At 62.4% G+C, this 13,384-nt stretch overlaps 1 protein-coding gene across 1 annotated transcript in view; it reads left to right on the forward strand.

Moving 5' to 3' along the window:
- Sdc3 (syndecan 3) overlaps positions 1–10,828 on the forward strand; it is a 31,989-nt gene extending 21,161 nt beyond the window's left edge. Inside the window, exons 2-5 of the mRNA XM_077109943.1 lie at positions 1,934–2,051; positions 3,323–3,936; positions 6,007–6,298; positions 7,077–10,828. Coding sequence (XP_076966058.1) covers positions 1,934–2,051; positions 3,323–3,936; positions 6,007–6,298; positions 7,077–7,243 — 1,191 coding nt within the window. The 3' untranslated portion in view covers positions 7,244–10,828. The remainder of the gene's footprint in view (positions 1–1,933; positions 2,052–3,322; positions 3,937–6,006; positions 6,299–7,076) is intronic.
- The last annotated feature ends 2,556 nt before the right edge of the window (positions 10,829–13,384 follow it).

Below are 13,384 nucleotides of genomic sequence, written 5' to 3' on the forward strand. Positions count from 1 at the left end.
AGCCAAACACTGCAGGTGGCTAGGGCAGGCAGCGGGCCGGCGGGGGCCACCGGCCCTGGGTTCAGCTCTCACCATGTTCTAATGTGCGATCGGGATAAAGAATCACTAATTTCTAAGAGAAAGTTGCCCTTCAGGCACTGGAGACCTTGGAGGCTGGGCATCCACTGTCTCTCCAGCCCCAACCTGCCCTTCCCCTGCCCAGTGAGCCTGTCACCTCTTCTAACTCCAATTCCATCCTTAACAAGTGTGTCCTGAAACCTTCTCAGGCCAGGCCCCTTGCCAGACCAGACAGCACACGCTGTCTTCACCAAGTTTAGCACAGCCCCTGAGACGCCCCAAGCAAACACAGCTCACGGTGGATCTGAGCTGTGAATCGGGAGCCCAGGATGCTCTGGAAGCTCAAAGCAGGAGGCTCCTCAGAGCCACCTGGGAGCCGGGGATGGTGGTGCGTGCCTATAATCGAAGCGGCTTGGGAGGCTGAGGCAGGTTGGCAAAGTTCAAGGCCAGCCTCAACCATTTAGCAAGATCTTCAGCAACTTAGCAAGACCCTGCCTCAAAATATGGGTATGGCTCAGAACATCCCTGGGTTCAATCCTCAGTACTGCAAAAAAAAGAAAAGAAAGAAAAGAAAAAAGAAAGTTAGCCCCTGTCGGAGGACAAGGGGGTGGAAGGGAGAGTGTCGTGAGGGGAGGGGACAGCAGCAGCGAAGGAGGCAGACCTGGCCTAGTCCAGGAGCGGGGTGGGGGGGGGGATGCTGGTGAGACTGAGGGCTGCGGGCCGGCTCCCGGGCACCAGCTGCACTGCCCACCTTGGAGCTTTGCTTCTTCCCCTCCTCCTGTGGACAGGCCTCTCTCTCTCTTGATCTGAAGTGCAGAAGACTCACAGGCCCTGCCCTTCATGTCCGGGCACCAGGAGTTCATCTCAGTCCCTTGTGAAAGCTCCCAGGGCTGGGGCAGGGCCTCCGAGCCAGGGCACCCCCTGCCCGCCCATCTTTGAGGGTCTGCTCGCTGCCTTTGAGGCCCTTAGCTCCAGCTCCAAGCCCAGGGCCACAGGGGCTGGGGAAGAGTTGATCTCGGAGGAGTCAGGCCCCAGGTGCTGGACCCTCGGAGAGGCCCCTCCCACCGCCTGAGCCCCAGAGGTGGGCCCCGAGATCGCAGGTGGTGGACCAGGGCAGGGAGCTAACTTCCTGCCTTTGGAAGACTCAGGGCCAGGGCTGGAGCTGGTCCCCCCTCTCCCTGCCTCCTCCCCCATCAAGGCCGTTGCCCCCCCACACCCTGACCCCCATGTCTCTGGTGATGCTCTTTACCCTGCCTTTGGGAATCAGAGATGCCACTTAGCGTCCCAAGCAGGAGATGGATCTCTAGATCTCATCCCCTGCTCTCGGTGGCCTGGGGCAGCTGGCCCTCAGTCCCCACCTGTGCCTTGGGCTGATGCCCTTGGCACCTGTGAGTGGGCTGCTGCTGCTGCCCAGGGACCAGTTGGGCCTGTGCCAAGCCCTGCTGCCCGAGGGGTGCACTGGTGCTGCTTAACCCCAGCGCAGTGTGCCCTCAGCTGGGTGAGGTGGGTGCTCTCTGTGTCTTTTACAAATGGGTAAACTGAGGCACGAGGGGCTAGAGAACTTGCCCAAGGTCCCACACTTCGTAGATGATGGAGCCAGGACTGCGATCCAGCACTGCCGGCTCTAAACCAGTTCTGACATTCGGGGGTTCCATTCAGGGGGTGAGAGAGCAGCCAGGGGTCCCTGTTGGTGGCCGTCAGGCAGGAGATGGGGCTATGCCCCTGCCCCTGAGCAAATGGGAAGCGGTCATCAGTAGGCCTCAGCTCCCTGTTGCCCAGGAGATGTCCCTCAGCTCTCCACAATGCCCATGGTCCCCCTGGGTGTGTCCAGGCTGCTGGCCTTGGGTGCTGACCGGTGCTTGTCTCTGTCCCCCAGGCTCAGCGCTGGCGCAGTGAGAACTTTGAGAGGCCCGTGGACCTGGAGGGTTCTGGGGACGATGACTCCTTCCCCGACGATGAGCTGGACGACCTCTACTCAGGCTCAGGCTCAGGCTGTGAGTATCTCCCGAGTCCCTGCCTGTCCATCCCCAGGAGCCTGCTGTCAGGTGGAGGCCATTCGGGGCTGTCTGGCGGACCTGAAGGAGACGGGCAGAGGACCTTCCCCAGAGCTGGGGTCTGCCCTCCAGCCCACGTCAGGAAGCACTCCTCAGTGGCCCTGTTCATGACCCCGTTCCCACCGCTTGAAGGGACTCAGTCCCTCCTCGGTGGCCCTGGCACCTCCTGGGCGCGGATGGTTTGATTGGCCCACACTGGGCCACATGGTCCTCTTGGATCCAAACGGTGGTGTCCAAGGGTCGGGCTGGGACAGGTTTGAAGAAGGGCTGGTCGGACAGCGGGTTGCAGACCCTGCCCTCGGGCAGGCGAGCTGTGAGATTGGGCAGGTCCTTCCCAGGTCACCCCTGATCAGCAGCCGCACACCCTCATCGGCGCCTCCTGGGGCGTCCGTAGGGTCACCTGTAAATGGCAAGAAATACACCGTCTTCCCCCGGCTCCAGGAGGGGGGTCTGGCAGGGGAGGAGCCCTGGAAATGACCTGAGGAGGGGGCTGGGATCAGCCAGAGAGGGGACCCGGTGTGGACCAGTCGGGATGAGGTCAGTGCTGTGGACCAGCTGCCACGGCCCGGCCCCTGGGCTTCCCTGGAGCCATTCCTTTAAGACTGTTCCATGTTAACCTCAAACCAAACCCAGCCCCTTGCCTGGTGGCTCAGCCCGTTCTGGGCTCTCCCCCCTGGGAGCCCCCTGTGGTCCGGCTCTTCCCGCTCCCCACTTCGCTTGCTCCTTCGTCTACTTCCTTCCGGTTCCTTCACTTATCCACCCTGGTTCAGCCCCGTGGTGCAGACAGACTCCTGCAGGAGGCCTCCTTCACCCCCGTGCCTGGGCCCCCGGGGCCCCCTGGGGTGCCCGCTGGTGAGCTTGGGCCGGGCGTGTGCCTGGGAGTGTAGCTTTTCCCAGACGCCTCTTCTCTCTTGAGTCCTCAGGGAGATTTGCAGCCAGTAGGGTCTCCGCTGCCCCCGCCCGGCCTCAACCTGATGAAGCCCGGGGCCGGGTAGGCTGGACAGTAGGAAAGTTCCGGCCAGGCGGGGAGAACTTGGACAGGCTCAGCCACCAGTGGCCAGGCTAGCCTTCACCTTTCCCCCAAGTTTTCCTGGGGAAATCAGGCAAAGCGGGGGTTGGGAGTCCCCCGTCCTGGTGGCGTGGCTGACCTGGGTCCTCCGGCCCCTCACAGTGGCCCAGCTCCGAGCTCTCTCCCTCTCCCTCCCCCCCAGACTTCGAGCAGGAGTCGGGCCTTGAGACGGCCATGCGGTTCAGCCCCGACGTGGCCCTGGCTGTGTCCACCACGCCCGCTGTGCTGCCCACCACGGACATCCAGCCAGTGGGCACCCCGTTTGAAGAGCTCCCCTCCGAGAGCCCCACCCCAGAGCCTGTCACCAGCCCTCCAGTGGTGACACAGGCCCCAGAGGAGCCCAGCCAGAGAGCCACCACCATCTCCACCACCACGGCCACCACCGCTGCCGCCACCACAGGGGCCCCCACGGTGGCCACGGTGCCCACCACTGAGGCCACCGCAGCCCCCAGCCTCCCTGCAGCATCCCCGGCCACCGCCACCACTGCTCTTGTGAGGACCACCGGCATCCGGAGGCTTCCGCCTCTTCCACTGACCACAGCCGCCACAGCCCAGGCCACCTCTCCAGCAGCGCCCTCCCCCCCAACCACGGTGGCCGACTTAGACACCGAGGCCCCGACACCCAGGCTGGTCACCGGAGCTACCTCCCGGCCAGGAGCCCTTCCGAGGCCGGCTACCACCCGGGAGCCTGATGTCACTGAGAGGAGCACCCTGCCCCTGGGGACCACTGCACCTGGAACCACAGAGTTGGCTCAGGTGAGGGCCTGGGAGAGGACAGGGCACGAGGGAGCTGGGGGGGTGAGGGCCAGGAGGTTCTAGGGTGCCTGGCGGTACAACAGGGCCAGAGGATCAAGGCTGGGCACAAGGGACAGGATGGGACGGAGGTGGAGCTCGATGGCCTAGAGAGGGACAGGAAGCCGGGGTGGGGGTTGGGCCCTGATGCTGGGACAGGACTCCCCGGGGGAGGGACTGGGCACGGGTGTGGGTGGGGGGGCTGGGCCTGGTGTCCCGGTTGAGAGCGGCGGCTCCGGAGCCCGGCAGCCTGGCTTTGAATCCTCTGCTGCAGCTTTTTAGGGTGAGACTTCAGGCTGGTCACTGATCTTGTCTGTTGGCTTATTTGTGAAAAGAAAAAAAAAAAAAAAAACCATGAAGATCTCTTGGTGCTGTGAGGTTGAGCTTCCTGACGCGGCTGGAGCGTTAACTCGTCTGGCGAGGGGGAGCCATCGATGCTCAGCTCTTGCCACGTCTCTGGGTGGCATCGTGTCATGGCTGCGGTTGGCCTGAGGGGGCTTAGGCCTGCAGGAGCAGCAGAACGTGGGCTTCCTGTGGAGGGGCCTCGGGGTCTCACTGTCGCCTCCTGCAGCCTCGGCCCAGCCCGGGGGGCGCTGGGGTCCCCCGATGCTCAGGAAGGCGAAGCTGCTTTCCAAGGCAGGATTTAGCCTGCGGGGAGTGGGCTCCTGAGGCCAGGCAGTGTCCAGGCCAGGCCATGTATGGGCATGCGTCTGGGGTGTTAGGAAGGGGGTCGGGGCTAGAGGGAGAAGGTTGTGGAATGGACAGGTAGCCAGGAACTGGGAGCTGTGGTCTGGTCCATGGTGGGTGCCCCAGGCAAGGGGGCATGCGGCGGCACTGGAGAGGCACAGAGCCCTGTGCAGCTGGCCTCGTAGACGGGCACCGGAGGGCTGTGGAGCTGCCCTTAAGTCAGGGCAGTTGCTCAGGACAGCCCCATCAGGACATGGGCTTCTCTCTTGGCTCCTCCAAGCAGCTGGGGCAGCTGGGCAGGAAGCGGGGCCACGCAGGGCTGAGCCCAGGCCACAGCAGGTTTTGCTCTGCATATGGCCTCTCCCTGCAGGCCCTGGGCCCACCCTCGCCCACCCGCAGCTGAAGCCCCGCCCTGAGGGCTCCACACCCCCACTCTGGCCTCATGGTCCGCTCCACACCCCCACTCTGGCCTCATGGTCCGCTCCACACCCCCACTCTGGCCTCATGGTCCGCTCCACACCCCCACTCTGGCCTCATGGTCCGCTCCACACCCCCACTCTGGCCTCATGGTCCGCTCCACACCCCCACTCTGGCCTCATGGTCCGCTCCACACCCCCACTCTGGCCTCATGGTCCGCTCCACACCCCCACTCTGGCCTCATGGTCCGCTCCACACCCCCACTCTGGCCTCATGGTCCGCTCCACACCCCCACTCTGGCCTCATGGTCCGCTCTATACCCCCACTCTGGCCTCATGGTTCGTGGCTCTGGTCTTGCTCCATGTGGAGGGACCATCAGGATTGTAGTCACTGGGCTGGATCCCTGGACACCAGTCCCCCAGGGGCATCACGTGCTGCATGTTGTGCTCTGGACTGGCCTCCAGACTAATGGACTGACCCTGCCCCAGGCCCAGTTCATAACGCCTGCACTGGCAGTCCCCATGCAGCTTCTCAACAGGAATCCCCCAAGGATTGTTACCAAAGCTGCAGGAGGGGAAGTGATGGAGACAGGATAGGGACAGGATGTGGCCAGACCGAGAATAGAGGCAGCATTGTAGAGTGATTAGAAACACAGACTTAGGGGCTGGGTAGATCTAGATTTTAATTCTGCTCCTATGACTTATCAGCTGTGTGTTCTTGAGCAAGTTACTTAACTTCTCTGAGCATGTGTCCTGCACTATAAATTGGTGGTAATAACCCTCCTTTCATGAGGACGAGGCTTTGCATACTAAGCATAGTGAATACTTAGGCTTGGCCCACTGGGGCAGTGGAGTGGTGGCCTTCTGTGTGTGACTGACTGCCATGAGGTGGCTGGCCTTGGCTCCTGGGCTCATGCCACCCTCTCTGCAGACCCCAACTCCAGAATCCTTCCTGACTACAATCCGGGATGAGCCAGAGGTGCCAGTGAGTGGTGGCCCCAGCGGGGACTTTGAGCTGCCGGAAGAAGAGACCACACAGCCAGACACAGCCAATGAGGTGGTGGCCGTGGGAGGGGCGGCGGCCAAGCCGTCACCTCCTCCAGGGACACTGCCCAAGGGTGCCCGCCCAGGCCCTGGCCTCCTGGACAATGCCATCGACTCGGGCAGTTCTGCTGCTCAGCTGCCGCAGAAGAGCATCCTGGAGCGGAAGGAGGTGCTCGTAGGTGAGGCCCGGCTCTGCCCAGGGCAGGGTGGGGGCAGCTGAATGGCCTCAGTGTGCCTCTGGGGACCAAGAGGGGACGCCAGGGCTTGGTTTCCTAGGAGCCGCCAGGAAGTGAGAGCTGGGACTCCACCCCAGGGCCTGCCCCGGCTTCCCCTGACCTTCCTCCTTCCCAGAGTCTGACCCTGGCTTTATTCCACTTCCAGCACCTTCCTCAGGGGTCACCCTATGACCCCTCCTTGGACTCTGACTCTGACCCCCACTTTCCCGGGTCACACTGGTCCGCCCTGTGGGCCCTCACTTCCCGAGCACCAATCCCTGCCCCACCTGCCCTCCCCCCACTCCTGTGCTGGCCGTCTGCTGCAGAGCCCTAGACTAGTGGCCCAGATCCTGGCTCCCACTGAGGACTGGAGTGGCCCCCCGGCCTCCCTCTCCTCCTCTGGAGCCTGGGCCGTCAGGGTGGTAGGTCAGTGCTGTGACGGGGAAGGGCCATAGTTTAGTTGGCACTTGAGTTTTTTCTTCCCGGGAGCTTGAAAGTCCTGGAGCATCTTCGGATGGGTGGCACCTGGTCCTCCCCCAGAGGGCTGGAGGAAAGGATCAGAGTGTCAGGAGCTGGAACCAGCGACCGTGGAGCCATGCTGGGACCAGCGCTGGGACCGACTCCGACTTCACTCCGACTCTGAGAGCAGATTCAGGACTCCCAGCCCCCCCCCGTCCCCTACTTGGGGTCCTCTACCTCACCTCCTGCCTCTGAGCCTCGACTTTGCCCTCTTCTTCCACAGCCGTGATTGTGGGCGGGGTCGTGGGTGCCCTCTTCGCTGCCTTCTTGGTCACGCTGCTCATCTACCGCATGAAGAAGAAGGATGAAGGCAGCTACACGCTGGAGGAGCCCAAGCAGGCGAGCGTCACCTACCAGAAGCCTGACAAGCAGGAGGAATTCTATGCCTAGCGGAGCCGCAGTGCCTCCTTGCTGCCTCGACACCACCCCTCTGCCCAGTCCCCGGCCAGCCCCACCAGCCCAGGCCTGGAACTGGGCCCAGCAGGGAGCCTGGCCCCGGTTCTCCGTTGCCCTCCTTCTCGAGGCCCGCCCAGGCTGCCAGCCTCACACAGATCCTCCCTGAGGAGCAGGGGTGGTTGCTGTCTGCCCCAGACTGTGCCCTTACGAGCTCATCTCTTGTCCCCCGCCACCAGCCTGAGGCTTCAGGACCTTATGTCAGATGGACAGGAGGAAGGAAGCTCCTGATTGGCTGGTGGAATAAGGAGAACGGGTGGGGCTTGAGATGGGCACCTGACCCTGCAGGGCTGGCTGAGGTCTCCTTTTGTGGGCAGAGAGGCCCTCCAGGCTGGCTTTCAGGACCAACATGTGGCAGACTCCGCCCTTGAAATAATCTAGACACAGCAACCTCTTGCTCCTGTCCCAGGGCCTCTCTCTGCCTGGGTGAGAGGGTGCCCTTTGTCACCAGCCTGTTTTGTCCTCGCCTCTCTGGGGTTGTGGGACCACTCTCCCCTCCCCCTGCCCAGCGCCCCTGTGCCCAAGGCTTCACCTCTTTCTGTGTCTCCCCCGAGGAAATGGCTTCCAGAGAACGCAAGAGCAGCCACTAGTGAGGGGACGCTGCTGCACGCCGCTCCTGGGGGATCTCCACAGACCTCGTTGCCCACACTCTTCCACACATTGTCATGTGGCCACTCATGAAACAAAAGCACGCAATGACAAGGTCATATACGGTCCTGACCTCCCCACCAATCAAGACATGTTGCAAAAACAGACATTCTTCCAAAGATGTTGATCTTCACCCATTGCTGAAACACCCCTGACACTACCGGAAGGCAAGTGGCTAGTCCTGATCACCCGAGTGGTGACGTGTGGCCTCCTCTCTCTCTTATGCCTCCCCCACACAAACCCTGACACCACACATGTGCTCTCCAGCTTCTGGGCGCACTGGGGAAGGTGGAGTCAAGCTGGAACAATCAGCCCATATTGGGTCCCCGCCTCGCCCCATCACACTCAGTCTCACCCCTTGGCACTGCACCAGCCACGTCACCTCCGTCCCACCCTGTGCCAGACCCGGTCTCACGGACACAGCCTCACCCACATCCCTGTGCTCATGCTGGAGGGAGACAGGGCGTTGGTCTTTCCTGGATTCAGTGGTGGGGGGCACTGGAAAAAGCCCTCCCAGGGCTTGGTACCTGAGCCGGGCCTGGCCTCACCCCCACCCCTCCACCTCCAGCCCAAAAGGGTGGCTGGGGCCAGCCCCCACCACCCGGAGCTCTGGGGCTTCTCCAAGGCTGAAGAAAGAAGGGCTTGATTCCTGGAGTTTGGCCCCAGACTGTGGAGGGTTCTTGGGTCCTGGAAAGTCCTGGGTGGGGAGGGGACATGTGGCATGGCTTCTGCTCTCCCCAAACCCTTTACTTGCTCTGAGCTAGGGGGCAACTCTGCCTCCCAGGACACAAGTCTCCAAAGTGCCTGTGAGGGTGGGCCCTGCGCCCAGGCCCTCTGCTTCCCCTGCCCTTGACCTACCAGGCCAACCTCACCCACCCACCCAGGGCCCTCCCTGGGGACCTGCTTGGAGTCCTACTAGTTGTGGCTTCAGCCGGAAGCAGCCCAGGCAGGTGTCCCCGACTCCAAGGGCAGAGATTTGGGGGAGTAGAGCAGGTGACTGGGGTGGTGGTGCCGTCACAGGTCCCAAGCCACCTTTTGGTTACCCTTGAAAGATGGGCCCTTTGTTAGGAGTTTGAAGTGGACGGTCACCAGTCTTTGGGGGAGGGAGCGCCCGGCCGGGGCTCTGGGAGTCCAGGGATGTGGTGTGAGTTGTAATTGGCTGGTGCTCCCACCCCCACCCCTCGCCCACAACCCAGACCCAAGTCAGACACCCACCTCAGTTTTATTTCTGTTCCCTTTTCAAGACTCCCTGGCAGCAGACTTTCGCAGGGTGAGGACAGGCGTGCCTGAGGCGGTGAGGGTGAGGGTCCCAGGGGCCACTGCAGCCTGTCTTTCCCAGGGTCCTGCTTTCAGGCTGAGCTCCATCTTGTAGACCCAAAGGCAGCCTAGACAGGGCCCAGACTTTGAGGAAGGGACAGGTGGGGAAGGAATCCTGGCCCACGAGGCCTGGCAAGCAGGGAGAGGCTGCTTGGCCTCAGTTGTCCTGCAAAGAAGGGCAGGGCGCGGGGGCAAAGAGGACCATGAGCCCAGCCTCGTTCCACCTGCTCCCTGGGGGGCTGCTGTCTTGGGGACAGCGGTTCTGGTGAGAGGCCTGGGTGGGCTGAGACTGAGGACTGAGTGTGAGGAGACAGGGCCTGGGCAGCCCAGGGGACGCTGGCACTGAGCAGAGACTCAGCAGTGGCCACAGCTTCTGCATCAGGCTGGTGCCCTGGTGGGGTGGCCCTGCCAGCCCTTCCTGAGGGCTGGCTCAGGGCGGCGGGCTGGGCCTCATGTCCTGGCCCCTGTTCTGTGTCCTCAGCACTTGAGAGGAGGGCGAGAGCGGGCAGCTCCAGGAGGACTCGGTGCCAGGCAGAGCTGGAGCTCTCAGTGCAATGTGGGCACAGGGTCCTGGCCCGGCCCAGGTATGGTGCGGTACATGTGGGGCCTGCCAAGTGGGTCCACAGAACCCCAGTGCTCCTGGGAGGGTATCCTGGCATTTCCCGGAAGCACAACACATTCCAAATGAGAGGGAGCTTGTGTGGTTCGAGCTCTTGGGAGGCAGACTGGGGCCAGAGGATGGGGGGTGGGCCCCCCTCTGCTGTGACTTCAAGAGTCCAGGCTGTGTCTGTCTGGGGTCCTAATTGCTGGAGACGCGAGGGCAGGGCAGGCCTGTGGCAGGGCCTCGGGTGCTTGGCCAGACTCCCTGGGCTTGGCAAAGCCCGTCCACCAGGCCTCCAGGCTGAGCCCTGGGCCCCAGGGAGTGGACCCAACTTGTCCTCCAGGGCAGGAGTGGCCTCCGTGGCTCTCCTGGCTCTTTTGACTACACCACCCTGGACTTGCTCCCCGGGACTCCTGCCTGTAAATAGAAGTCCCCAAACTGTACAGATTTCAGAGACGCTGAGACGGGGCCCTGGGAATCACCACTGAGGGCTGATGGTCCCAGCATCCCCCGGGTGCCCACCTGGCACCTCTGGGCACCTGGCCCCAGCGTGGCAATGCATGTAAATATTTTTCGTAGGCAGTGTGGCTCCAGAGAGCCACCTGAAGACAGTGTCCCCTCCCCTCTGGTGAGCCCTTTCTCCTGTACAGAGCCCTTCCAGATCCCAGCCTGCGGTGGGCGGGGGACTGTCCTTCCCTCCCCAGGCCTTCCCTGCCCTTTCCCTCCCCCATAACCTGTGATTAACCCTACCCGTCCTGAGTCATGGCCAAAACTTTCGATAAGGAGAATCAGAAGAAAGACCGTGGACGAGGAGACCGAGGCACTGCCCCGGCGGGCGCTCGCCTGTCCCAGCCTTGGGAAGGAACTGGTTTGTTTTTGTTTTCTCGGTTGATTTTTCTTGGTTTATTTTTTAACATTTCCCGTGCTGTGCCCATTTATAAGAGGAAATAAAATTAAGCTGAAATGATGCCCTGTGGCCAGAGTGAGGTGAATCTGGAGGTGGCGGGGCTGGGGGGGGGGCCTTGGCCACCTTCCCCTTTAAGGGGAATGGAGAGCGGAGCAGAGCCGACCCACAGCCCCTGTGGGGACCATTATGGTAAAAGCCGCCTGTGGTGGAGGCGGTTGGCGGGGCAGTTAGGGCGGCGGGGCCTGTGGTCAGCCCAGGGGGAGAGCTTGGTTTCAGGCCACAGGGGGGCCCCGGGAACTGCCCGTGGGGGGCGCTAAAGCCCTGGAAAGCGCACGAGTGGGTGGCTGGGGTGTGACGGCTCCTCTGCACCCGGCCACACCCGGGGTCTGTCCTGCTGCTGCTCCAGGCTGCGGTTGGCCTCTCTGAGCCTCAGTGTCCTGACCTGTGAGATGGGACGAGACCCCTGCAGTGGGGCGCGGTGGGGATGGGGTGAGGGTGCTCAGGGCCTTAGATGACGCGCGGTCGCCTTGCTCAGATGGAGATGGAGGCTCCTGGCCCGGACCATGCACTGACTTGGGGGCTCCCAGGGTGCAGAGCCGGGGTCTCCGTGCTGGCCCCACCCGCCCTGGTGTAGAAAGGCCCCTGGAGCCGCAGGGGCACCCCTGTCCCCATGTTGTGCAGCTCCTGGTGCCAGGAGCTCGGAGCGTCCTGCGGGCTGGGCTGGCTCCGCTTGTTTTGAAGTCCTCCCCCTTTCAGCTGGCACCCTGTCCCCCTCCCTCGCCAGGGCTCACGCTTCTCTGGTGCACATGGGGGCTCTTCTGTCCCTGCCAGGGGACGCTTGGGCATGGGAGTCATGGTGTTACCTTCCTCCTCTGAGGAAGCCACCCCATGCTCTGCAGAGGTTTCTGACCCTGGGGGCGGGCTGGAGCCTGGGACCCGTGGACGGGCTCCATCTGCTTCTCCCTCCTCCCAGTCCCAGCTCTTGAGTGTCACCTCTGTACCTGGCCTGTGCTTGGAACTGGGAGAGGAGAGGTGGCCAGGACAGAGCCAGCCCTACCCAGGGGTGCAGTCTGTCCTGGAGATAGACTGACCAGCCTCAGGACTAGCGGCACTAGCCTTAGGGTGGACGGGTGCTTCCTCGGCTGCCCCCCAACCCCCCAGGAACACCTCCTCAATGCTTGGCAGCTCACGGGCAGAGACCTGGGGCCCTGGGCCTTGCTGTTGGGCTCACACAATTTGTCACCTGGAGCCTTAACCTCCGGAACTATAGATGGGGCGAAGGAGCCAGGCCTGTCACCGGGAGGGTCTGACCCAGGGCAGGGCAGCTGTCAGAAGCCTGCTGTGATGGGAGAGGCTGGTTTGTCAACATTCAAAGCCAAGCACACGTGGCTGTTCACCCAGGAAGTTTCTGGAAGGTGATGCTTATCTCCCCCTGGGGGTCCCCATCCAGTGCTGTGCACTGGCCCTGGTCTCAGCACGGAGGGGCAGAGGCGTGGTCTGGGGCCCAGCTTGCAGCTGGGTGTGCTCTGCCTTGTCCTTCAACCTCTCTGATCCAAAGCCAAGTGCCGGTGGCTGCTCATCCAGGCCATGATCATTGTCCTCGTGGCTGTCATTGTCATTATTCTCCAGGCCCAGCATGCAGCCTGTGGAATGAACAGATGACCCAGAACCTGGGCAGAAATCATACTGCTACCGTCCCCCTGGCGTGAACTGCACCGGAGGCTTGGGCTTCTAGAGGCTGGGTGGAGGCAGGAGCCTGCGTTTGGGCTGGCCAGAGGGACGGGCGCTGCTGGGAGGTGTGGCACTTCCCTCTGGCCCCGTGGCCCAAAGGGTACCCAACAAAATGGAGGGGGAGGAAGGAGAATAGCCGATTGTCTCTGGCGTCCCAAGAGGTCAGAGCTGCCAGCCCAGGCAGCTGGGAACAGAGTGTGCTCAGCTTCGGGGGCCGCCCACCCTGTCGCTGCCGGCCGGGGGGTGGGCTGGGGGCCGCGGAGGATTCAGGCTGAGCATGCCAGAGCCGAGCCTCGTCCCCAGTCGGGGAGGAGGGGCGCTGGGCCTGCCCGGGACGGGACGGGATGCCAGGCCAGGCCCTGGTACGCTGTCCTCACAGGAGCTCACTCGGGCCCCAGGCAGCTTGGGCCTCCTGTCCTGCATCTGCAGAGGAGGGACTGAGACTCACACAGAACCTAACGCCCTCAGAGGATGCAGTAGGAGCCCCGCCTGGGCCTCTGCCCTGTCTCCTCTCTCTCCCATTAGCCAGCTGTGTGAGCGTGGGCAGGTTACTAAGCATCTCTGAACCCCAGTTCTGGCATCAGAACAACAGAAGCCACAGAACGTTACTGAAGACTCAGACACATATTAACACATGACACTTGTGGGGTGCCTTTGATTGTCAGTCCTCATTCACATCATTACCTCACTTAATGTTGGGGAGAAGGATCACCCCCATTTCACAGGTGAAAACGTTGACCTTATCCACAAAATCTTCACCATGGGATGCTCTATCAGACAAATGACCCAGTTTCTTCATTAAGTAAATTACAAGGAAGAAGGGAGATGGGGATTGGGGAGAAAGGGGAAGAGAGGGAGAGAGGGAGAGAGAGAG

Source organism: Callospermophilus lateralis, chromosome 7 (genome assembly GCF_048772815.1).
Source record: "Callospermophilus lateralis isolate mCalLat2 chromosome 7, mCalLat2.hap1, whole genome shotgun sequence".
NCBI classification, from domain to species: Eukaryota; Metazoa; Chordata; class Mammalia; order Rodentia; family Sciuridae; genus Callospermophilus; species Callospermophilus lateralis.